At 40.0% G+C, this 26,286-nt stretch overlaps 1 protein-coding gene across 2 annotated transcripts; it reads right to left on the reverse strand.

Moving 5' to 3' along the window:
• Positions 1-804: 804 nt before the first annotated feature.
• Positions 805-24,702, reverse strand: ehmt1b (euchromatic histone-lysine N-methyltransferase 1b). Of its 2 annotated transcripts, none has more exons than XM_020636068.3 (26): positions 24,658-24,702; positions 15,874-15,964; positions 15,301-15,788; positions 13,602-13,938; positions 13,315-13,463; positions 12,997-13,152; positions 12,697-12,768; positions 12,490-12,592; positions 11,180-11,305; positions 10,268-10,545; positions 9,854-10,086; positions 9,477-9,680; positions 9,301-9,383; positions 8,822-8,928; positions 8,595-8,717; positions 8,229-8,330; positions 7,028-7,132; positions 6,784-6,938; positions 6,441-6,611; positions 5,997-6,141; positions 5,810-5,887; positions 4,948-5,063; positions 4,330-4,416; positions 3,010-3,088; positions 2,620-2,795; positions 805-2,240 (listed from the first exon to the last, which is right to left on the reverse strand). In XM_020636068.3, exons 1-26 carry the CDS (start codon positions 24,676-24,678, stop codon positions 2,051-2,053), a joined length of 3,975 nt encoding a protein of 1,324 aa, XP_020491724.2. In that variant the 5' UTR covers positions 24,679-24,702; the 3' UTR covers positions 805-2,050. The 2 variants fall into 2 exon arrangements, with proteins under 2 accessions (XP_020491724.2, XP_029133597.2); XM_029277764.2 differs by lacking the exon at positions 24,658-24,702 and adding an exon at positions 19,933-20,061.
• Between the last annotated feature and the right edge of the window lie 1,584 nt (positions 24,703-26,286).

Here is a 26,286-nt window from a genome sequence, read left to right on the forward strand (position 1 = left end):
CTAATTGGTGGAGGGCTACTGATAGTTGCATTAATGCTGTCCAGTATGGGTTGGGTATTTATTTAAATGGCAAAAGATGGTATCGGCATAAAAACATCACTAAGGTCTTTACAAAAACATAATCATTAAATTTGGGAAGATGACTGCCAGTTATTTCAAGAGGCCTGCTTATCCAAAAGAGATGTTATTTATGCAAATGTTTACCATGACTCCATTTGTTCAACTGACAACTGAGAACACCTGTGTGGGAGCACCATGGTTGTGCAAGACTTTTAATGACCATTTTTGGCCTTTATTATCTTTTAATTACACAATTTAAGAGCGTTGAATAAGAATAATGCTTTACTAAGCACTTATTTGTTTAAGCTGTTCATACACCTTTTAGCCACAGTTTAAAATGATCATTTGACCTGTAACTAAATGATTCTTTTTCTATAACTACCCCGACCACTGATTTTTCTATCAGTTTGAAATGAGCTGTAAAACCAAGTCAAAAACATGATGCTTTGATAATCCAAACTCATCATAGAAAACAGAGTAGAAGAAGTGTCAGGGTATTCAATGTCGTAGCTGCATCTGCACAGCTGAGCTCTGAGTCGCCTGTCAAAACCGAGTTGCTGCTTCGTCTGTGCAGGGGTCGAACTGACTGCAGGATGTCATTTGGAGATCTTTCAGTAATGTGTCTGCACTTTACATGATAAGAAGCTAAATATGACTAAGCTATAGAAATAAGTAATGCCATTTCTAGTAAAAGAGACCTTCCTTCCGAGAGAAACTGGAACAACTAAAGCATATCAGAATAAATGCATTAGTAGTAAATTTATTGAAAAAGATACAACCAATTAGATGGATGGTTCACGGTCCAGAAATATGTAACAGAAAGTTATGGAAGTGCATTTTAACCTTTTTTCCATTATATCTTTCAAGACTTTGCACAACAGTCACTGCTTTACGTACAACATTTAAAAAGACGGGTTGGCTTCTGTCAGCAAAATCAAGAAACAAAATTAAAAACAGCCTAAGTACAGTAACTACAATTAGAAAACAACTTAAAATTAAACATAAAAAACGTAATAGTTTTCTTTTATTTTACAAACTATGTTCACTTCGGTAGTAAAAATGAAAACAAAAAGGAATAACCCTTGTCAGCACCATTTTCTTGGGTTTTTTGTAACGCCATTTTTACTTTAATCAATTCTTAACAACTGTGGCAAAAATATCTGACACATTAAAATCCCCTTAAACATGCTTTGTAAAAAGTCAGCCAATTTATTCAGACTAGAGGCACCTCACTTCTGAGGAACGGTAAAGCAGCGTTCTATCAGATAATCTATACTCACTTGAGTAGTAAATTAAAAACAGTCCACTCTTTGCTTTGTGACTTTCACACAATTGTTAATTCATTGATTCATATTAAACTATGGCGACGATGAATGTTGGACACGTCTGTTCAAACTCTGCAGCAAATATGAATTTACACGGAGACAAGGTGGCAAAATAATTCAACGATTATCAGCTAATTTTGTTGGAATGGTACATAATAAACGACCTCAAAGGTCAAACAAGTTAAACCTAGCTGTGAGCTGAGGTTGTCTTTGCAAAAGACAACTTTACTTTCGTCCCCAACCAGAATACACCTTGATCACGACTCCGTAGGAAAAAGCCATTGAACATATCATCCTAGTTTCTTAAAAAAGTAAAAGACGACCATATGCCCTGTTCTCCTCCCCTTTAAAGTTATGTATGAAATGTAAAGACTAGATTTGACGGTCCCTCTGACACTTGTTGTGTGATAATGCTGCCCCCTGCTGTTCATGTCACACAAGGTGGAATGAAGGGACAGTATGTTTTCCAGGATTAGATTGTGCATCTGGTTCCATGTGGCAGCGTTTAACAGGTTTCCCCCCAAAGGTCAGTGGTCCGTTGTTTTAATCAGAAGTGGAGATACAGTACAAGTTCTCTGTTAAAAGTCTGAGTAGGATGGAGACAGGCGCTGCCGTGTGTCCGTCAGTCCTGTGTACATGCAGCAGTGCTTAGTGTTAGGACAGTTTTATGAGGGACTGGAGGGACCGTTGGAAGAGCTGGTGTCAGGAGACGCGCTGGGCTGCTGTTGGTTCTCGGGAGTGCTGTCGGCCTGCAGCGACGCCATGGCTGCTGACGAGTACTTGCACTTAGAAGAGCCACATTCACAGCTGAACAGCTTGCTTTTGACTTCCCAGAAGTGGTCACCATAGTTGAATCTAAAGGTGGGAGGGAAATGATAAAAAGCAAATTATTTTAGACAAGTACCAGTATTTCAACAAAACCTGCCTTTATCTACCTCTATCAGATTTGGAAAAATCAACAACTTGTTTATTTCATTAAATGTCACTCCCACTCATCGATACAGTCATTTAATTTAAGTGTTTAGCGGTGTATCTATCTAGGTTGAGTCTTTGTGGTGTCATTTTTAGACCAAAATGTACCAAGTCTTGGGAGAGAAATGTAACTACTACCATGGTGGCCAATAAATATCAGGAATAAATACAAACCTTTTCTATGTGGATTGTCCACCAATAGTGTCCAGATAATCCAGAAAAAAGACATCATGACTGCATGCTTTTAAAAAAAAAGTCTTACCCAAGCTCCTCTCCAGCCCTGATGTTTTCACTGGCAAAGAAGGCAATGTGTGGGAAACGAAGGTCCTGGTGCGTCGTGAACACTCGACATGCGAACAAGTTGGGCTCGCACATGTGATTCAGGAAGCGGCTGATGTTTCCATAGAAACGAGCATCTATGCAGTATTGATCTTGTGGCTGGGAGGCAAAATAAATGAAGGAGCCAGAGTCAAAAATAAAACAAATTAGCAGTGAGAGCACAGCTAGGAAAATAAAGAACTTATGATTAAATAAAAAGAGAAATCATGTAAAAGGCTTTACATAGGGAACTTTCTTTTTTACATTAAAACCAGTCAGTTTAGAACATTTTGTCTCCATAATGTGTTTCTAAAATCTTGTTTCAGTGCTGTACCTTATCATCAAGGCTGAACAGGTAGGCGTCATTCTGCCTCATCTCTGCTTCGGCTTCAGAGATGATCTCTCCGACATACCTGTTCAGAAGCAGGTGACCCGTCAGAGGCTTCACACTTCAAACGTCACAGTTTTATGCAGATGTTGTTTAAAACATGTCAAAATTTCATGATCAAGGAATTATAAGGTTTCATTCGGGAAGACTGCACTCATGAGATACTCAGCTTCAAAGATTTCACATTCCTTTGATGTTTTTTTTTGTTTGTTTTTTCAAATCTTTGAAAATATTTCACTTTTTAATTTATTCTGTTTTGAGGTAAATGTCGCCTCTGGATCTTTTCAACCAAGACTCAGTGGGAAATATAAGCTCATGGATATTGTCACCACTGTTGTTCCTTGTACATATGGTTACAGAAGGCGATTGAGCTCAGTCTGTATGGACATGGGTTGAGAACTGGAGGGTCACTGGTTCAAATCCCGGTGCAGACACACTCTGGAAATACTCTGGTTCTGACTTTGACAGGCGCCCTTGAGCAAAGCATAAACTGCTCTGGTGCTCTTTCATGTGAAGCCCCTCACTCTAACATCACTTCATTAGTGCATGACCATAGGATACTGTGTGTTTATTACCGCCTGTGTGTGTAGCAAGTCTCAACAACAGAGTGTGAAATGTAATTTCCCTTGAGAGATTCATATAGGATAAAATCCTCTATACACCACGAGATGAAAGTCTTTATTTCCCTGCACACGTTGGAAAATGTGATATTGCATGTTGCACAGCAGGTTACTGTACTTGCAAACACTTTCGACAGAGATGGTCCCCCAAATGTCTGGAGCTTGAGACAACCCTTTTTAAAGTAGACCAAGTTCAGACCAGGAAATTGTTTCTCAAGACAACTGCAACGGGAAATGTTGCGCAGAAACCTAAATGTCACAATATTTAATTACACTAGCAGAAACTTAGTGACAAATCTCAAAAGGCCTCTGTGACTTCTGAACATGAGAAACCAGAAGGGAAAACTATGCATCTCGTCTGCCGCACTCACAGTGTGAGCTGCTACCATCTGGCAGGACATACAGACTGTGCATGTGAGAGTTGCAGGTTTTTTAAATTAGGAGAAAAGTGACACAACATACCTCCTCTGTGTGGAGGCCAGATTGCTAAATACATGTTTTGAAATGGTAGGATTGGAAAGGAAGAAAGCTGTGGCAGCTGTGCTGAGTTCTTTTGAGGCTGCAAGCAAATTTCCACTGAAAGAAAGTCTCAAAACACTGAATTGACTACACATTCAGCAGTGTTTTACTTGTATATGAGACTTACTCGCATATGAAGGTCCCCTTTGGTAGGTCTTGTAGTGCACGGACACCCCAGCCCTTCTTACTGGTCCTGAAGAGCTGAAGCCTGGCCCTGAAGGATCCAAAACAGCTTCAAGTTAGTTCTTTTTCTCTCCTTAAAATAGATATTTACCTTTAGACAAATTAGAAAATACAATTAAAACTGCAATATATCAGCTCACAGCCTTAATTACACAACATTATGAATATATCCTCCTCCCAGTGCTCCCCTCCTCACAGTGCTTCCAGCTCATCAGTTGTTTCAAGTTCAAGAGCCCATATTATGCCCTTTTTGGGGTTCGTATATTTAATCTATGTATCTACTTTTGTACGTTCACAATAGCTAAAGTTTGAAAAAAGTGTGTTTTCATGTACTGCTCCTCCTTGCTCCCTCTACGCTCTGAGTCCGTCAGCTACACTCTGTTGCTTGCCACAACAAGCCAATAGACTTAGATCAGTGATCTCACACTGACAATGATGTCGCACTGACACATTTTTATCGAGGGGGGCTAGAACCAAGCAACACATTTGCAATTGTCTGCAAAAGAGGGTTGAATTACTTTTTTATTTTATTGGTAAACACATTGAGATGAAATGTGATTACCTGAGGCCGTTCTGTACGACTCTGTTCTTACAGGTCCTCCAGCAGGAACACGCATGGTTGCACTCAAAGATGAGAGGAGGCTCCTCGTGGCAGAATTCAGGTAGAAGACGGCCGCCCTACACAGAATCAAAAAATATACATTTAATAATAGTTTTTTTGTTTCCATGTCTCCATGTTTTGATCCTGCTGCTAAACTTTGGGCTTGCTGCTGTTTTTATAAATTGTGCAAGGCATCTTTTGACCCTGACACACCAGAACAGACGTAGCCATTTATTCCTCTTTTTCCATTTTTCCCTCTGGTTTACTGATACTGTGGATATTTCCAACACAGCATTCATATAAAGAAAAAAAACTGTTTTCATAGTGAATGCTGGTGCTTTGTCCACCCTCTTGGATTCCTGCAAAAATTTTATACTCATGTTTGAGTATAAAAGAGAGTTCAACCTCTCGTCTGACAGGGAGAACTTCCTGCTGTGAGGGATATATGAGAAAGAGCAGATTTCGGGGCCGGCTGTCCTGAAAAGTTCAGGAGTGTATGTGTGAAAACAGCTTATTTTATTAAAGCATTTTAGATCCAGTCCTTCGTAATGGTCATGCAAAAACTGAAACCAGAAGGCTGACTTCAGAAGAGGGTACAGGGTACAGAAAAGGAGGTGCATGATAGTCTGCAGTTGTGATCTTGATTTGGCCCAGACAGAAGCGACATGAGGCTACACTAAATGTGTCCTTCTTTTTGCCAGCTCTCTGATGTTGGTTTATTTCTGGAATTATTGTTCCAATGACATCTTAAATTAATCAGGGGCCTACATTCTTTAGGACATGTTTTGTAAAAGAACGGTCTACTTTATCAATCTTGACTTACCTTGTCGTACCAGCAGCGCAGACTGAGCTGTCCACACATGCAGATACTTGTTGAACAGTCCTCCTTACAAACACAATACTGTTGAAACAAAGGGTAGAAGAAAAAAAATGTTGTCACTTCAAACGGCCATTTGCAGAAGGAAAATCTAGATACTTTAAAATACCAGATGGAATGCTTTCTAACTCACCTGTAAGTGTGTTATGTTCCTGTCGATATTCATGGGGGAGGTGACACAGTTTTCAGGGATGTATTTGTAGCTGTCTGGATAAGGTTCACTGTCCACTGAGTTGACACAGGGAATGGGGACACGCTCTTGCCCGAGAGCTATGTCACTGTGAAAGGAGAAGACACTGGTTAGAGGCTGTCAACGTCAGAAAATAAATTGATGCAGAAGCACTGGGAAAACAAATTCCATGTCCATGGAGGGGAATGGGAAGTCTATTGCTTTTTCCCCTTAAACGCACAGACGTGTAACTCTACCAGGCATTCCTGGATAGTTGTTTTTTTTTGTTTGTTTTTTTTATCTCTCCACCTCGTGACACGTTCACCCCAATATAACCCTTGCTTTTTAACCTTGCTTTTTCCTGTTTAATCCCTCCCAGTGAGACACACAGGATAGTTTATTTTCTACCTGTGAAGGACTTTTTCCTCTGTTCGAGCGAGCCTGCTGTTCTTGGCGTCTCTCTCCTTCCTGTTGGCCTGCAGAGCTGCCCAGGCCTTCGAGTTGTGGCCACAGCAGTCTGGAGGAGTTTCTCCCTCACGGTTCTTCAAAAACACATCTGCTCCTTGGTTCAGGAAAAGCCTAGGGAGACACTGATCATCAACAACAAGCCACGACCAAAGAAAACCTTACAAATTTCATTAGACTGAATGAAATCAGTCTCATGTTTTAAAGTACAGCTCAGAAAGAAAGTTAAATGTTTTGAATTTTCTCTAAAAGTTTTTTTTTTCTTTCCTGGGAGCATTTAACTTACGTAACACAATCCAGACGATTCTCCCGAGCAGCGATGTGCAGAGGAGAGTCGCCGTGGACGTTCACAGCCTGCAGACTGCAGCGGGCATTAAGGAGCAGCTGGGCGATGTCAACACTGCCCGAGAAGGCTGCCCAGTGGAGACAGATGTTCTCTTCCTAGAAGACAAAATGACAGAACCAACGATAACAGTATTTGATTCCTGTGTAAAATGTGTAAAACAGAGCAGGGAGGATCTTTAGCATACCTTATCCCTGATGCTGATGTCGGCTCCTTTGGATAGAAGCAGCTTCACCTGGTCCACATGCTTGTACTCTGTTGCCCAGATCATCGCAGTCCAGCCTCCATCATCCTGAGAGAAAAAAAAACACATTCAAACTCAGCAAACCGGTTACTCATTGCTGAATAAAGGTGAAGCTCATAACAAGAACAAGATAACAATTATTTCCTAAAGAACCTTGAAAGAAAAACTGTTTCTTAGCCCATCTTAAATGTCATGTACACATTTTAAAATAGAAACCATTACTACTACCCACTCGGTTCATCCAAGGCGAGACTGTCAGTACATCCCAGCTCTCCTAATAGCTGCAGCAAGGTCAGACTTGTTTTAAAAGAGGCACATCAGACGCAGTGCAGTTTTTTCTAAGAGCTCTGCATATGTTCTACAGATGTCTATATCTAATTTACTGGCTTCAAAGTGCATTTGAGGGAAGAAAATAAAACACTGTGCCTCAAAGGGAGCCACTCTACAATCATATTAGTTTCTGCTTGGCTGTTCAATCCAGTTGTAGATCTCTGCTAAGACCGTAGTGCTTTGACAGAATATTCTTCTGCACAAATGAACCAGAAGCTTAATTGAAAGTGAACCTGCATCCTGAAGCAGGTTTTTCTCCATGAAAGGAAAACTTGATAATCCTGCTTTCTTTCGGAAATCTATGGGAAAATGCACTTTATTCTTCTATTGCAATGTGGCAAGTGGCATGAGTAGCCTGCAGCCTGCTAGCTTAGCTTAGTATAAATAAAAGAGCAGAGGTTAACACCTAGACTGGCTCTGCCAAAAATGAACAAATACCAAACAAGCACCTTTGATTTTTCACCTTTGGACAGAGCCAAGCCAGTTTCCAAGCAAAAAAAAAAAACTACAATACATAAATTAACTTTAAAAAATACCATATATCTACCTACCCTTGACATATCTCAGTACTTCTGACATACAGTATATGGGTACATTTACTGTGTACATGCACCATACTGTTGTATGTATCATTACTGCAAGGTGAAATGTCAAGAACAAATTACTTGATTATGACAGTTATAATCATTAAGCTGTATGATTTCAACTACTAAAACAGACATGAGCATGTGTGTGCAGTAAGACAGCGATAAAGAGCTAGAGGAGAATGTAATCGGATACACACACACAAAACAAGTAATGTAAAAGCTCTAACCTGACAGTTTATGTTGATCAATCCTGTGGACAGAAGGTGCTCAACAATCTGGTAATGACCAGACTTTGCCGCTAGGTGGAGACAGGTGAACCCTTCAACATCCTAAGAGCAGAAGAGAATTTTTTTTAACTTTTCACAAAATAAACAACACAAAAAAAATTGACAAAAATATAAGCATGTGATGAAATAATACAATTTTAAACTCCCCAGTTTAATGTCTTGAATCTAAACGTTTTAAAGTAAAGTATCATAATAATAATAATAATAATAATGCTGTTTTAGCTCAGATAGCTGCTGGCTGTTGAAGCTGGCTGTTGAAGCTGGCTGGTGGAACCTCTGATACCCAGAGATAAAGGTAAGGATTACTTTGTGTGTGGCGCTGGCTCCAGCCCTCAGCAGATACATGACTGTCTCCATGTGGTTGTTTTCACAGGCCTCCATCAAAGGTGTCCGCTGATCTTCGTCACATATGTCCAAGTTTGCACCGGCCTAACGTGGCACACAGACATACAGGGAGATATTAGAACTCGGAGGGGTTGCCGTAAGTATTTCTACAGGACAGGACTTGGGTACGATCAGTAAAAGAGTCTTACTTGTACGAGCATGTTACAGATTTCTTTGAATCCTCCTTCTGCTGCAGTGTGGAGCGGCGTGCGTTTGTTGTGAGATTCCATCTTAAAGTTAGGGTCGATACCATCCACTGGAAAGTCAATGGAGAAGGAAACTATTTAGCTTTCGTTCAGCAAATAAAATACGATGAGGGATTAAACTGAGGTGCAGGCTCAAACACAACCTTATTATTCCTACCCTTGCCATACAACTTTTATAGTTGGGCAACCCTTTAACTGTTACATTTAAGTTGCACCAAAACAAAGAACAATAATCATAGGTTGAGAACAGTTTACAAAATGATGTATCACCTATCGTTTTCTATTTAACAAGTTTTGAATGTATAAAGTTATTTACACATTTCACAGCATGCATCTGTCAGATACATTTATTCAACAGAGAGTAAAATAAGAAAGTAATTGCCAGGGGCATTCAAAAAAAGTGTAAAGTTAGATAAGCATACCCAACATGAGCAGGACCCTCTTGAGTTCTCCCTGTTTGGCTGAGAGGTAAAGTTGTTTTGGGTGGAAACGCAGCTTCTTAGGCCTGAGCAAAAACACAGAAAAATGATTTAAAAGAACTGTTGAGGCTTTGGTCGTTCAAAAAGAAAACAGATGACACTTTTCTTGTAAAACTCACTTCTCTGTGTCCAGAGCTAATAGCAGACTTTCTAAAGTCTCTCTTGGAGCTACTTGATGGACTGTGGTTCCAGTTCCAGCCTGCAGGGTTGGGGTTCTGGATGACCCAGGGACAGCAGAAGTGTCATATCCATGTGAGGAACGATTTGAATGTGAGCTGTCGGCTCTGCCGCTGAGTTCAGCCCCTGCAGCTAGACGAGAAGAGCTGGGGAAAAAAAGATGAAAGTTGTTATTTTTGCATGAATGACTTGTCTTTGGACCTCACTATTCAAAAGAATAAGCAAAATGATTTACTGAAAATGATTTATTGATTTATCCTCACATGAAAAGCATACACCCTTCTATGAAGATGTCAACCCCCCCGAATATTTAGTTTACCCGCCAGTGGTGGTGTCTGCTCGTCCCTCGACGACCCCCGGCGTTGCAGGTCCATGTGTGAGTGTAAGGGGCACAGTGGAGGTGGTGTCAGCCTTTGCGATGGTGACCTCTTTAGCCTTGCTGGCCTCCTCTCCACAGTGAGGACAGAAGCTTTGACCTTTGAGCACTGAGGCACAAGCACGATGAAAACGGTGAGAGATGCTGACGTCTGGTTGGCACTCCATGAAGGTCCCCTGAAGAAGACAACAGAGTAAAAGGTCTTTCTATAAGCAAAACCTGGCAAGGAAATTATTTTGATACAAACTGTGTTGATTGATTCTTTACTATCTGTCCTATAACAGTATATGTTTTTCTCCTGCAGCAAGACTTTGAATTTTCAGGTGAAGGCCTGAAGATATGTGACATGTTACTCACAGCCCTGCAGAAGAAGCCACAGGTGGGGCAGCACTGGTGCTTCACCATGCCGTTGCGGTGGTCCTCACAGAGAACCAGCAGCTGAACCGAGTTTGAGGGACGCATCATTTCATGTTTCAGTATGGCACCCTGGCAGCGGGTCAGCTGTCCATCGACGCTCTCTGTGGCCATGCACTTCCTGTCTGCCAGCGTGAGAATTTCTCGACTCTTGGGTGTCTCCATGCGGCAGCTGCAGAGCGGAAGCTCCTGAGCCTCCTCGATCGCTGACCCTGAAGTGACTGTACAAAAGTCAGACTGAGTAAATTTACCTCAAGATAAGTACAAAACGGTTTGTATTAAATCTAAGTAGCCCTCTTAACTTTCATCCACAAAAGTTGCTTTAGTTAAGAAGAACAAAGTCTGAAAACTGTGATTTAAATCAGGTTAAATCTGGACACAGAGTCACATGGCAAGATTACAAATCTGACTTCGTCAGTCCAAACAAACTCGTTTTGGGTGGTATGAAACAAGTTAAGTTAATTACAACACTCTACTGATTGAATTTAAAAACAAATAGTCTGCTGTACCAACCTGGAACTACTGTTGTATCGAAACAGAGAGAGAAACAAATCTGTTTAGCAGACAGTCTGAGGTCTTTAGATACAGACACTAATAGCTACAGTTTCCTGACATCCATATGCATTGTACTTGCATGCTTACTTGCAAACTAAGGGATTACTTGTATTTTTTTTCTCTTTTCTTTGAGAAGAGTGGATGTCCCAGTCCCATAATGATATCAGTCCAATCCTGCCTGAAATAGCTGCGTCAGATACTGATGACAATGACTAATTATTGCCAGTCCATGTTTATGGAAGGTCCAACAGATGAATTAATTATTAGGATCGCATACAACAAGTTTCTTGGTTTCCTCACCTTTGTTCTGTGAGGACGCTGCTGGCTTGTTGAGGATGGCAGACTCAGCTGAGACAATCTTTGTGTACTTCTTGTCGCCTGCCTGGACATTAGCTGAGCCATGAGGCTGATCCACCCCCTCCGCTTCTGAGGAGATGAAGGTAACCATAAATGTTAACATCAATGTTTACTATCAGTGAACAGACAGCCACAATAAGATAAAACGCTAAATCTATCAGAGGGTTTTAACAAATGTTAATGTTAATAAATCTGAGTTTCAAATAAAGAAAAACAAGTGTTTTCTTAATTTGAAGCTAAGCAACAGATAGATAGGCCATTCTCTGCAACAGTAATAGGAAAATGAGTCATGTTAGGCGACACCCATTGAGTAATGATGTCTACAATGGGTGTAACACCCGAGTCCCACTGTCTGATGTTTTCAGAGTCCTATCTTCACTTTGTTTACGTCGCCAGGACGGCCGGCTGGCTCATCCCCTCGCGAATAAAAGTTGTTTAATTGAGGGACTAGAGAAAAGAAGAATAACATACTGTACTCACTGCTTAACTGTGTTTCTAGATCACGCTCATTTCAGGTAAATTTACATGCAGTGTGAAGATACCAGCATAATAAAGATTGCTAGCATTAGCATGCTAACACAACAATGCACCACGAGTTGTTTTGGTTTCATGCTGGTGCTCAAGGGCGACATCTACTGGATCAAAAAAAAACCACATTAAGCCTTTAAAAAGGCATATTTTTGTATAATGTACAAAGTCCAACATTTCTGGACCACTCTCTGCTCAGATGTGATGCTTCACTAGAAGTGCTGCAGTGCAGACAATTCTGAAAGTTGTTTTTAAAACCCAAGTGTTGATTTTGCATTACTTTTTCTGAAAGTTATCATAAAAGGCACTTTTCCGGATATATCTTCTGTGACAATTAAAACATTTGAGAGTGACATTTTAAGCCATTAAAATAATCTTGGGTCCAAATGGAATTTTAAAGAATAAAACAATAATCGGTGGCCCACTGAAAATTATGCTGAGCGAATCAGAGGAAGCTAGGGGTGAAACGCGTTGTTGGCTCATAATAAAGTGACAGTAAAGTAATTTTCAGTGTGCCACGGATTATTGATTTATTTTTTATCGTATTTTCCTGCAACTGAGCAGCACCTGAGAACGTAGGGTGGTTGTGCATGGTGTACCCTGTTGGTCATTTGGAAATTCAAAGTGTATTTGAGGGTGTAGGAGGGACTTAAATATCTATAATATGCACATATTTTAGAATATGCATTTTACTGATTAAGGCATGTTATTTTCAGGAAATTCACCTCTGCTCTTTATCCTTCTCTTTCGTTTCCTGGAAGGTCGCAGCCACGCGCTGTCTGCTTTTGTTTTCTTTTTCAACTTCTTCTTCAGTGCAGACTCTGTGCTCTGAGACGGACAGAGAAAGAAATGCTCAAATACAGAGGAAAGTAAATACATTATCATCAGAAGACAAATGACGTGGAGTAAAGAGGATCTTTAATGGGTCTTACCAAGTCAGATTCAGTGCCCTCCTCCTCTCCCTCCTCTTCTCCAGACTCTTCAGTCTCCAGCTCATCTTCCACCTCCACCACAAACAGGAAACAGAGATCAATAGTTATTTCTACACTCTGCCTTTTTAAGCTCCTGACTTGTTAATCATTCTCTCCATACTTTCCACCACTTTTTACACACAGTAAACATGTGTATGCAACATTACTGAGATCAACAGTCTCCTCGAGTTCTGCATTTGGCATTACATAAAAATGCTCCCATGTAGTGTGTGGACACTGAGCAAAAAAATCACTTCCTACCTGGTCGATGGGTTCCGGTTTTTGTTCCTGAACGGCACTGGCAGGTTCTTTTGCTGTGCGCTGCCGCTCCTCTTCCTCAGACTCCACGTCCTCAGACTCTTCCTCCTCAGATGCATTTTCCACTTTCCCACCATTAATGTTTGCTACCTCTTTTGTCTGTGAGACATGATAAAACCAAGATCAGAATTGTCTTAAAATATCTTTTTTTTAACTTCCCTAATGAAGTGGTTATAATTTGCCTTGTGCTCCAAAAAGAGATGTCAGCCATGAAGGCATCACCTTGTTTGTGTTTGTTTGATAAAAGTGAGGAGTACACACCTCCTGGCTCTTTGAAGAGTTTTGGAGATCCTTAAACATTTCCAGCACGGATCTCTGCTTTAGCACTTTGGATTTCTTCTTGGGAACCAGGCTGTATGTTCCCATCCTCCTCTTCTTCTTACGGGACGACAAACCTCCCGAGTTAAGCCCTACAGCAAGAGCAAATTGAAATTTACAACTAAACTGTTAAAAAGACAAGAAAGTCACTGATAACTTTTTGGGAACCCAAGAACACCATCAGTTATTCTACTGCAGGTCACTTTTTTGTCATGTGTTATTAGTCTTACCCAGTTGGAGTCTGGCTGGAGCTGCAGGAGTCAAAGGTGCCACAGGAGCAGCAGGAGCTAAAGGAGCTAAAGGAGCAGCAGGAGCAGCAGGAGCTGCAGGGTCTGTTGGGGGAGCTGTAGCAGAAGGAGGTGGTATAGCGGGTGGAGGTGCTGGTGTGGTGGATGAAGCCGTTTGAGCTGAAGCTGTTTGAGCTGAAGCTGGCGTATCCGGTCGACTCTGAGGTAGATGGTTCTGAACAGAGGATTGCTGTGGGGATTTCTGAGCGTCAGGTGAAACATGAGTGTCCGTCTTCTCCATTTTGGCGTTCTTTGCTTCTCGTAATTCCCTGTTAAGAAGCTGAAGGTGACGAGAACCACAATCATTAATGGTCACTGTAATGTCAAGTGAAGCCCTAGGATTTACTTCTCTCTTTGTCTTCTTAAGAGTCAGGATTGACAATTAAAAATGTATTTCCAATTAGAAGTTTGGCTTCCATGGACCAAAGGTCGATAATCAAATTGTTGCAGCATTGAATTCTGAGGCATGGCATTTCGACATAAGTGTTAATGGCAGATTTTTTTATGCCTAAACAAACACCCCAACAAAATATGGAACAGCAAAAACAACACTTGAGTTTTCTAGATTTGCTTATATTTTCTCCCATTTTGAGCGAGAAGCATATTGTTTGTGAGTACATTTTGTCACAGAGTGCAGCAAAAAAAATATTTGGACCAGCATTCAGTCTTGCATAATCTCAGGTAATATTCACCGCACAACTTCATGAAATGTTACGGTTCTCTGAACCCTGAGTCCATGTGAAAACAGAACCTCATCAAGGCTGTCATATGTTTATTGAAGTTTGAGCCTAGATGACCAGGTCATGTTAAATATCCATGACCTTAAATATTAATTGACCAAAACAATGGTTACATGAGTACATGAACACATTTTGTACTTCAGATCTGGAGATGTTTCGGTGTGTTTGCTGAGATTCAGTTGATGGAAATAGTAATTCAAGAGACAAAGATTTATTAAACAGCACTTAGCTTCCAACTGTTTGCAATAGTTTGGGGGGAAAGCTAAAAAACAGTTTAAAAAAGTAAAGTGTTTCATCAGTGTCTGTTTGTGAAGTCTCTCAGACATCCAGGTCATTGAAATTAAAAGTTATATGTAAAAGGGCCTCTTGAGTTCTGAAGCAAAACCTCTCCAAGAACTTCGACCAAGTCCAGTTGACTTTTGGGTTAACCTTTGATTTTTTTTTTTTGTCTGATTTGGAAGAACTGGACTGCCATGCAGGCAGGCTGAGTCCTACCCCAAACCAATCCAACACACTTTGAATGGAAAAGATGGAAAACCAACTTTGAACAATGTTATCAGCTAGTCACAGTTTTAAATGACCAACTCTAAAACATAAATGTACTTCTGGCTGAATGGTGATTCCCCACGGCCAGGTGTCAAAATCTAGTGGATGGTCATGGACAGTACAGGATGTGATGGCAGTAGATCAATGGTTTATGCTTGATTATGCTTATTATATATTCCACAATCATGGAGGGCCGTACTTCTGTGGTTTAGTATTTGAAAAACTGGGGAAATGCTTTAATCAGTCTTGTGGTATGATTCCAACAAGATCACCTCATAGAAAGTAACAAGAAAAGTGGGCAGTCAAAAACAAAAAAAACAGATCTGCTGATGGTGCACATAATTCTGGTGGTTTACCTTTTGTGCCGGGCTGACAGCAGGTCTGGACATGGTCTTGCGTGCTCGGTGTATTGTAATTGGTGCTGGAGCGGGTACAGGCGGCGATGCTATGCCATTTTTAGTCTCTGATGACCCTTGTCCTGATGTAGTTCCTGTACTGGGGTCAGTCCTTAGTGCACCTGAACTCTGTGCACCCCCAGACGATGAGGGTTTGGCCATGTGTCCCCCTGTGACTGAGCCCGAAGGCATCCAGTTAGTCCTGTGAGGGGGAGTGCCTCCCTCCTGCTGCTGCTGCTTGGTGAGAATTAATCCATTGCTTCCAGTAACAGAACCGTGCGGCGGCTCTGTGTCCAGCATGCCGTTTTCGTTTACCAAAAGTAAAGTCTTGTTGCCTGTTTTGGAGCCCTGTGTCGGGCTCTTGTGCCTCATGTCACAATCGGTGCCGTTCAGCATTGCCTCAGCTGCAGCGGAGGAGCCCAGTCTGGCTGCCAACTCTTTATCTCCATCTAGGAAAATGAAACAGAAATTAATGCAAATTGCAATATAATAAAAGACTATTCTATTCCATTTAAAATGTAACTCAACTAATACCTGGCTTCTCCTCTCCGTTTCTTGCTGCATTGAGTTCCTCTTTCTTGGTTGAGGCACCTTTATCCAAACTGCCCTTGGCTAGACCAGCGGGCTGAGAAAGAAAGAAGACATAAGTGAGTGAGTGGAAACTGAATTAAGAGCACAGACTTCTTTACATTACTTGCAATATTTTAACTCAACCAGCAGATAACTCCTTCAATATATCATTCAGTCTAAAAAATATGTTGCAATATTTTAAAAACAGAGGACTCAGGAGGCTATTTCATGGTCAAATCTTAAATGCAAAAAGCACGAACAGTGCATGCTGTGCAAAAGGCTGAGTTACTATTTATGCAAAGTGCAGCCTTCTTCAGGATGTACGCCTGAGTACACACTTTTTCCTTGAGAACATTCAAAACAATGCGTAAAGATTATGATTAGTCAATCGAAAGTTACTGCAAAAACAATTTTCATGTGTCCCATACACTGTTGGAGTCATTAATCAATCCAAACAGAAACACGTTGAGATCTCTGATCATTTTATACAGATTATAGTGGCTTTTTATACTGTTGATGAACAAAAACCAGACATTAAAAAACGAAAAGATCTGTTGACTAGGCAGAAATATTGTTTACATATCAACTGACAATGAGAATATTTGTTGAAGCCTAAAGTGAAAGAAAAGCAGCAGAAGGTTTAACATTTATTTTAGACCCCTGAAAGGTGAAAAAGTACCATTACAGCTTTTAAAGACACACTAGTTTACAGTAAACAATGGTGGTTTTAATGCACAATAAAATGAATTTAATAACTGACATTATCAGTTTGTATAATTGCCTTCAAAATACCTTAACTAAATGGGCTTGAATACCCTGGAGAAATGTCCCCCATTCATTACCAACAACATGAGACCACTCTAGAGACTTCACAATAGAGTCACTGCAACAGTTCCCCCTCTCCTTTCCAAACAATAAAACATTCCTTTAACACTGTAGGTACATTTTTTTTGGTGGATAACCTTTTTAATACGAAGCCCACTGCACTTTTGCTTCTGATGATATTGTTAACCAGATTGAATGTCCACAAAAAACCCAAGGATGAGCATCTGTATCAGCCTCATCTTTCATTAATGCACTGAATGCATGCTAAACACCTCCTTCTTTGTGCCTTTCAGTGATACGTCTTAGTCAGAATCAAAATCTAAAGAGCAGGCCAAGAGAATAAGGGCGACCCCCATGCACTCTCATTGTCTCTCCCTTCTCTCTTTCAGCCAACCAGTAGAGCAGTAGATGCTCAGCCGGGGCTTCAAAAGAAATCTAAACCACCCACAGGCTGCCTTTACATCTCACAGGAAGAAGAGGCAACACCAGGAAATGTAAAACTGTCTCTTCCTCCAGAGCAGTCCGTTAACCTCGTGCTCACTCCGGGAAAAATGGGCCCAAAGAAGACACAAGAAGCCCAAGAGAACAACAAAAACAACACCAATACACCCATTGTCTATCTGAGTTAGCCTTTAAGATCAGATGTCAAAGGAGAGTGGTCAGTTTGTCCTTGATTAGCAGAATACCAGGTTTATTATCTTCTCGGCCTCACTAGAGTGAAGGTACACATACTAGGATAAGTGCTGACTGGGGTCATAGCAAGTGAGAAGTAAAAAGCATGTGCACAATGTGATAGTCCAAAGAGAGAAAAGGCCCAATCTAAAGACCTGCAGGAGACAGAGAGACAACAGACTAGGCTCTGAATATCAAATCATCTTGTTTGAAAGACAGCATGTATCCTGACATTCACATACAATTGCGACACCAACTGAGAGAGCCATTAAGACACATTTACCAAATCATACACCAAGCATGTGCTCTTGAGTCCCTGATCCAAGCACCTTGTCAAACAGCATTGAGGTCAGACCAACAGCCAGCTGTGGGGACTTTTTTCCCCAAAGAACATCACGTCTTAGACAATCCTCTGTGGTGTAGGAATCTAGCGAGCACATGTGAGAGTAACATAAGAAGAAACCTTTCAGTTCTTTTTCTTCATGGATTGAGGAAAGGCCAGTAACAAAAAAGGAAACACCAGCATTTTCCCTCCCCCTAGTGGTGGAAAGTGGAACATACACAGTGGAAACAGAAAGGAGAGGAGGGGGGAAGGGAGCAGAGAAGCCTGTCTGCAGATCTCCGCCATTTCGCAACCAGATTGTTTACTGACACACCGTGGCCATTGCAGCAGTTTTCCACTAGGTGGAGAATGTGGAGGTCTGAAGGCTGGTGGTTAAGCATATGGGGGCTGCTGAAAGATGTTCCAAATGTGAAGCCAATGTGCTTTGTGTTCATCAGGAACCTTAAGCAGCACAATAAAAATGGAAGGAAGTTAGAAAAGAGCAAAGGCTTTAGTTCTGGCTGCAAAAACATGATGTCAATGATTAAAATATAACAGTCCAGTCTTAACAATCATACATCTAAATACTCAAATGCGTCAATCATCCACTGCCCGTTCACCATAATGTGAAGAGGCTGGATGTTCACAATTTAAATACCACTGCCAGAGGCCTGAAAAACAAGTCGGAGCAGTCTTAACACAAAGCACAGGCACAATACTCCACCAGCTCTTTCACTGCCAATCACAGTCACAAGGTGCCTACACCGAAATCAGTTAAAAACGTTTTTTAAACTAAGCATTTTTTACACAACTGCAGTTCAAAAAGTCAAAGAAAACAAAGAGTAAGTTGCTGCTCTGAATTAGTAAAGCAGGGATTCTAAAGTTTTTGGGGAAATCAATTTAGTTTAATTAAATTTAAAGTAATTCAAGACTATGATCTCAGGGTATTAAAGCACAAATTGCACACAGCAACAAACATTAGTTAGGGCATTCACCAAAAAGGTCCTTTATGAGGCTGTAGGCCAATCTGATTAAAATGACCAAGCAAGTTATTCAAAGATGGGCAGTCTAAATAACCAACTTGGAAATACATTTCTCTGCTATCCATTAGGTTTACATTCTCAGAGAAAGTATGATACTCATCTTGTGAAACATTGTTGTCAGGAAGGTTAAATATTAACCAGAGTCTTTCCAGACACTTTGTGTCTACAATTTGGACAGGTAGGCCACCTAATTGTCTTTTCCAAAACCAATGCCATCATGTGAACTGCAAAGCAGGAACCTCAGAGATTTTACCACCACGTCTAATTATGAATCAAGATTAAGAAATCTTTCATGTGTAGACTGCTCCTGACATAATTTTATCCTTCCTTTTGACACTTACATCCTTATCTAAGACATATCGTTCCCCCTTCTTTATTGTCGACTGTTAAAATAAAAGTCCAAAGTCCTTTCCAAAAATCCATCAAAATGTCAAAACTGTAACTTTCCAGCAGCTTATTATTCAAATGGCCTGATAAAGCAATGCAAGAGCTGACCCCCAGCGGTAACATAAATCCTGCATCTGGTAACCTAGTACAGTCTAAACATGCATCCTATGGATTGATAAGCAGTCAGTGCAGCCTCATGTTCCAGTATGTGCATAATCACAGATCACACTGCATATACAACCTGTCCCCAGGGATCTCATTAGAAACCAAAGAGGAGTGATCAAAAAAAAGGTATGACAAAAATGCGGATGGATCTAAGATTTAAAAAGCTACTCCTAGGGTATTCTCCTGTTCTCCAGGAGGTCAGACCTTCATATTGTGAGTGACATATTTCCTATGCTGAGATTGCTCTACATACAGCTGCTGTGCTAATCCATGAGGAGCACTCTGAAACAACAGGATCCAAAACAACACGCTCAGATCTCTCTTTGAGACAGCAACATTGCTACCAGAGAAATAGCATTGCTCCTGGAGATTAAGTCCACGGTTTCAAGAATCAAGAGCAATCAGTCTATGATGAGGCATTAGCAACTGTCTCGAGAAGAGAAACTATCTCAAAGAGAAGAGAGCAAGACATCAAACCAATTGATTGTAACTTCCCTAACTGTGCAGTCAAACTGTGAATCTCCTCAGACCATTTAAAAAGCCCACCATGGTTGAGGAGTAAAAATCTACCATGTATTTTCCCTTGTGTCCCTCCAGGAAGCATCATACCTGCTTTCTTCTCATGGCCTCCATTGAGGAGAAGAAGAAGGCATCAGAGAGAAAGAGAGAGAGTGTGCGTGAGGGAGAGTGTGAGAGAGAGAGGGAAAGAGAGCGAGAATGTGTCGAACAGATTGTTCCTCATTCCTCTTTTCTTTCCCCGCATGCACATTTCACCTCGCCGGTCATGTGACTTGGTGGCTCCCTCTGTCGGTCCTTCTCTTCAGAGGGTCTCCACAGAGCATGCTCAGTCAGCTCAAACTATAACACCACTCCATTTCTTGAAACTGGAAGACTTCACAGTGTCAGTGAAGATATCCAATGGAGCACACTATACATACAGATACTCTCTACCAAGTAAGACTGCAGGAATATACTGTGAAATCCTGCAGAACATGCACCCAAATAAGGTGTTCACCTCACACTTCATGATTATGTTGATTGTAGTTTTTGAGAAGAAAATGACTAATTGTCTACCAATAAGAGCATGCATTCATTCTGTTGTCTTGCAATTGTAACTATGCTACTATTACTTCCTTAAAAAGTGATTACAACTACCATTTTTCCAAGTTTTAAGCTGATTCTTTTGTGTCAATTGAGAATATATTTTGGTATGTCTCCTTTGGTTCTTCATAACCGGTGTGCAGAGCTACTTCAGGAGCACAAAAAAGACAATATGGGGAATATATAGTACACATTACAAAGCTATAAGCCCAAGAAGCAAACCAAATGTCAGTGAGAAGAAAATCATTTTAAATAAAAAAAATCAGGCCATATCTGAACCTCTCAACAGAGGGGGCCTTTTGTCCCAAGTCAGCCTGAGAGCAGTAAGGGCAGCAAAACACAACTCTACCAGGCCTTGCAACAGAAATGAAGTCACTGAAATGACATAACAGATTAAGCTGGCATTGAGGATGAAAGCCTGATAAATGTTCTCAAAGTAAAGATAGCACAAGGGCAATAACTGATAGAGTACATTATTGTGCTTCGTACAAACTGAGTAACCACAGACTTAAGGAAATGGTCTCAACAATGGTGACATCACACATTAGTTTGTGGTGGACTTCAATTGTGAAGGCTTGAGTTAGGCAGTCACCCACGACTGCAGATTGTTCAGCACAGATCAGTGATGTTCTTTGCAACTAATTTTCTGCTTGATGAAATGGACATTTAAGCTCTAGTTGACTTGTCTAAAGGTAAGAAAACAGTCAACCATATGCACCATCTATTAAAGTTGAGGGGATGCATATTTTGTGCAGCTACTGATGTAATGAACTGTGTCTTTTAATGTTTTTTTAAAATAACAAAACTTTTTAATAATTATATTCCTGTTTCCTTGAGCTGTTGTAATGGAAACATTTCCCCCAGCATCTGGTGGTAAACAATGTCAAATTGTTTAACTGAGTGTGGCTAACTTTAGCAGTGCTAGCACCACCAGCCTTCAGGTGGTGGTGGCTGCATCCTTTGTTTTAAAAGTGTAAATAATTTAGTCAGCAAATCGCGTACAACCCAATGAAAGATAGTTACTCCCTTATATATACCCGGCCTTAATTTGATTAAACTTTGATTTTACTTTGGATATTATTCACAGATTGTTAAAATAGGCCTTAATTCTGCAAGCAGGAAGTCTCCCCCTGCTCGCTGTTAGTTAGAATACAGGTTTAAGGAACTTACCAATTAGCTTCAAATGTGTCATGAAAAAGCCTTTGTCTGCTTCTGCATTTTTTTAAAGATACTTGTGCCCTAATGAAAGAATAAGCGCTCAATGAAGAAACCTCCTACGCCCCTATGACCTACTGACAAGTTACATAACCTACCCTTTAGTCACCATCGCAGGCAGCCAAACAGCATTGCCACCTTCAACAGACCCAAGCTTCGTTTATGCGAGCTAGCCAGTTAGAGCCAATGCTGATACTTTATCATACAACACCAGTGTAATATAAGCTGTTTGTTGTTGCAAGTTTTCAGCAGTGCTAGCCAACAACTACAATTGTTTTGTATAATTTCAATCTGTTAATTATTTTTAAATCAATTATTTAGTCTATAAAATGTAATTTAATAGTCAAGAATGCCCAGACTCACTGTTGTGTTCTCTAGCAACTATAGCTTTGTTTATTAGTGCTTTCACACTTGCACAAAGCTTTGAACTAAATGTGTTGAAGGCTCACTCCGATGATGTGTAAACGCAACACGAGGATAACGGAAAATTCCCCGCAAGGGAGCGGGAGAGGGTCGTGATGACAAGTACTATATGGACTCCCTTAAGATTATAAAGACATTCATCATCCCAAATGAACGAAGCCTGTCAGTATAGGTCATACCTTAACCCTGCTCCAACTCTGTCATGAGTTCTACATATTTGGTTTCCCAAAAACGGTTCAATTGATTGCCATAATGTGATACAGACATTCATGACCCCGATGATGAAATCTGAACTACTTTTTTTCAACAATGATATTTTTTTAATTTAGCTCAATCTTTTGGTCAAACTCAGTCATTGTATTGCTGGTGCCAAATATAAACCAATTAATAAATGAAAACAATCTTGCCTTAAACAATCTGAGTCACCATGGGTTATGCTTTTCATGACATCAGCTAAACCAGTAGACCATCAGAACAAGAGGGCAGTAACCGCCATCTTAACCTCAACAATGTACTTCAAATTCATGAGCCAAAAGCACTTCTTGACATTCAACCGTGTCTCCTTTGAGTACACAAAAGAAAGGAATGCTGAATCAAACCCCATACATCCACACTGCACACTGACTGACCAGGAAATTAGAAACACCTGTATGATGTAACACAATGCTGAACAAGAGTGCCGGCCGGGTAAAGACACGCCTAACTCAAGCTGAAATCTATGCCCTTTTGTTCAAACACTACTGGTTAAACTGAACATCTTTACAGTTTTGATGGGCTGCCAATCTGCATTTGAGTAGCCAATTATTTTCTCTTTGGCCAATTCAAATAAAGCTTTATCAGACTAGCCGTTACACAGCATGTTATGTATTTATTGATAGCAAAATCATCTAGAAAGTCTAGGTATAATCACACTTTTCAACTTTTATTATATACAGTAAGGACGGCACTAGTAAGTAATTTATTTCTATTTTTGAGGCAGGCGGTTAGAAGTATAGAAGATACTGAACATGCATACTCAAATATTTGAATGAATGAAATAATGAACAGACAGCGAGATATCAATCAATGGATAAAGAAAGCATTGACTTAATTTTCCAATAAAGAAGTTAATTTCTAGTTGGAATTTTAGTCTTTCAAATAATCTATTGTTTGAGCCATACTTTTGATCCAGTCACTTTTGCTCTGTCGACAGTTTTCATTAGGATTTCAACGCTTCAGTTGTTTATGTGAATTTCAGGCAGACAGTTTTTAGGAACATGCAATTAAGTTTTTGCAATGGTTTGAGCTTTGAAATCCATTAACACCAAAAAAAACAGTGAGGAGGAAGAAATCCAACATCATCCTCATTTGACCAGAAACAAAACAAAACAACACTTGAGATTGGTGGACATGTCATTTGGGTGAAATTATCCTTTAAGACATCCATGTCTGTTATTCAAATGCATCAACAAATCAGATAAGGATACAGGTGCTGAGTGGCTGCATGGCTCAATGCAATCCTCACTTCAGAACAGACTTCAGATCAGTCTCTGCACAGCGGAAATCATCTCAACGCTGCAGGAGCGACCTCTGCTGAACAACACTGCACCCTGTCCCTCAAAGGAAAGGGGGGAAAAGACACAAAGACTGCATGTCTTACCCATAAGACACAAAAGTGCCATTACATCCAAGCGCTTGATTCAGTGACTTATCTCTGCATTTGTAAAATCGTATCATGAGGTGAGCTGACAATGCAACCTGTTACTGCCAACACTACACTGGTTTGACAATAACTACATACAGCTAACAAAGACAAGCCTGCACCAGGAGCACTATCCCTGTAGAAATAGTTGCATGCCATAATATAGGGATGCAGAAAGCATTAAAGCCGGTTAGAGAGCTGGCGCCATATGTTTACAGTGGGAGGCTGAAAGGAGCAGAGCCAATGTTTCCTTCATGCAACTGCATCAATTATCATGTAGCTAACCGACTTCACAGGATAACATCACATTATCACATCAGCATTTAAGTCATAGTATTCAGAATAACGCAGGTGCTTCCCTCTATCATTTGAGGACGATTATCATCAAAAATAATAATATTTTTTTTTTTTTTTTTTTTTGGATTTGACAAAATGTGCACAGCCTGCTAACTAGCGCGGAGGCTAGCAGCTAGCTAAACAGCAGTGTACAAATTATCATTCAGTGAGCCGGTGATAGAAGATACAGCTAAAACATGAATGATATCTACTAAAAAAAAGGGTTCAAATCTAGCTTTGGTTTCTTTGAAACCGCTAAAGCTGTACAGAAGCAGGACTGTGTTGAGAGCCTGGACCATGTATAACAAAAATACAGAGCAGAGCCAACAGGGCGCTGGAGCGGATCATTCAGGTTCCGGGGCACAGCATCTTCCTGCACATTCAATTGCCCTCCGGTCCAGCACAAAAGCTAGAGACTCCAGGCTGGCAGCGACAATTTACGACAGCTCGACTCTCTCATACCGACAGTTCGCATGTTTACAGGCGAATGTCTTCTTCCCGGTGAGAAACCTGAGTCCAAAGGCTCGGAAAACAATTTGAAAGTAAAAGCTCGGTGAATATAAGCCTCACACACTCACCTCGGGTCCTACCGAAGCCATGGTGCCTGGACGTTAACTCCGCCCACTCGTGATTACGTCACATTTATCGATCAGCAGAAGAAGAGATACCTCACCTGCAAAAAAATCAATTGTGGAAATTAAAATAATTATTAAAAAAACACCTGTAATATATTTATAGGGTTGGGAGGGGATCAGAATTAACTTAACTTTTTATTTGTATAGTTGGTTTATTGAAGGTCTTAAAAAACAAACAACTTTGTTAAACATGTTCACATTGGCAGTGATATAAAACAAGTTAATAAAAAATATTAAACTATATCAAAATTCACTATCTATGGAAAGATAATGTCAGCACTGGTTTTATATAGGTATAGAATGGGCAGTAATTCAGACAACAACACAGTTGACCAGATATCTACTAAAATAGCATGCAGCAGCTCTTCTAAACAGTTTTAGTGAAAAGTGATAACCAACAACAATATGGAAACGTGACAATTTCTTTATTAGTTGTTTAAAAAAAATCAAGTATTTAAAAGTATGGTCAAGTGTTTGTTTTTTTCCAGGTGAACTTTTACTTTAAGTTACTATAGACCTAAACGTATGTAAAATAATCTTTAATTTTATCAAGGACAAAATTATATGACTCAGAAATGTTTCAGACAACAATTCTGGATTTGGTATTATCTGACTACAAATAGAACAATTAAAATACAATTATTTTACTCACAGGTTTATTTCTTTTAATGCCCCACAACTGTTGTAAAATATAGGCTATTAAATACTTTAGAGGATGCAACTACAAAATTAAGAATATTACTTTATTTTCTTGCTTTCAACATTAGCCTACGTAAAAATAATAATATGAATGCAGTTAAACTATCAGATGCAAAATGTTTCCGTTGTTTGATAAAATGTTGTATGACGCCCCAAGACTTGCAATAAGACATATTTTTACACTAAACACATTTGCATAATAATCTAAATATATGCCAGATCCATTACATTAAATATAGGCCCACCATATGAAAAAGTTGTGTTCATAACAGAACCCTCAAAATATAGAGTAGGATGTTTACATTTTCTATCTTTTCCTGTAAGATTGAATTGATTTGTCTTCAGTTCAGATTAGTTCAGATGAAAATGGATCTCTTTGGTATCTTATTCATCATTTATATTGACTCACTGAGAACTGCTGCTGTTACAGTAAACTGTTGGTGCAAAGAGAAGCCTAATAGAGAAAGGAAAGAAAATATTGCAGTAAAGATTTTGAAACAATATTGCCTAAACAGCTGTGGCACACAAGTGTTAATCAAGGATCTAATGGGGGGGGACACACATTATGTGTTAACCATCTAGATACTGGTATAATGTCCATTTGGTTTTAATGTGTGCATCAAAGTTTCATTGAATACTTTTTTCATGTAACAGGAAAAAACATGCAACTAATCGAATTAAAACTAGTTTAAATGTATCTATTTGGCTTATCTTTAAGATTTTGATATTGTTTATTCTAGCTCACTGTTAACGCAGTTTCCCTTACTTATGAGTTCTCTCAAATAAAGTCATCCACTGTAACTCATTTAATGTGGATGCGTTTTGGCCTTCTGAACCAATTCCTTTTTCATATTTCATAATCATCTTTTGGAT

The sequence above is a fragment of the Labrus bergylta genome, chromosome 17, assembly GCF_963930695.1.
Source record: "Labrus bergylta chromosome 17, fLabBer1.1, whole genome shotgun sequence".
NCBI lineage: Eukaryota > Metazoa > Chordata > Actinopteri > Labriformes > Labridae > Labrus > Labrus bergylta.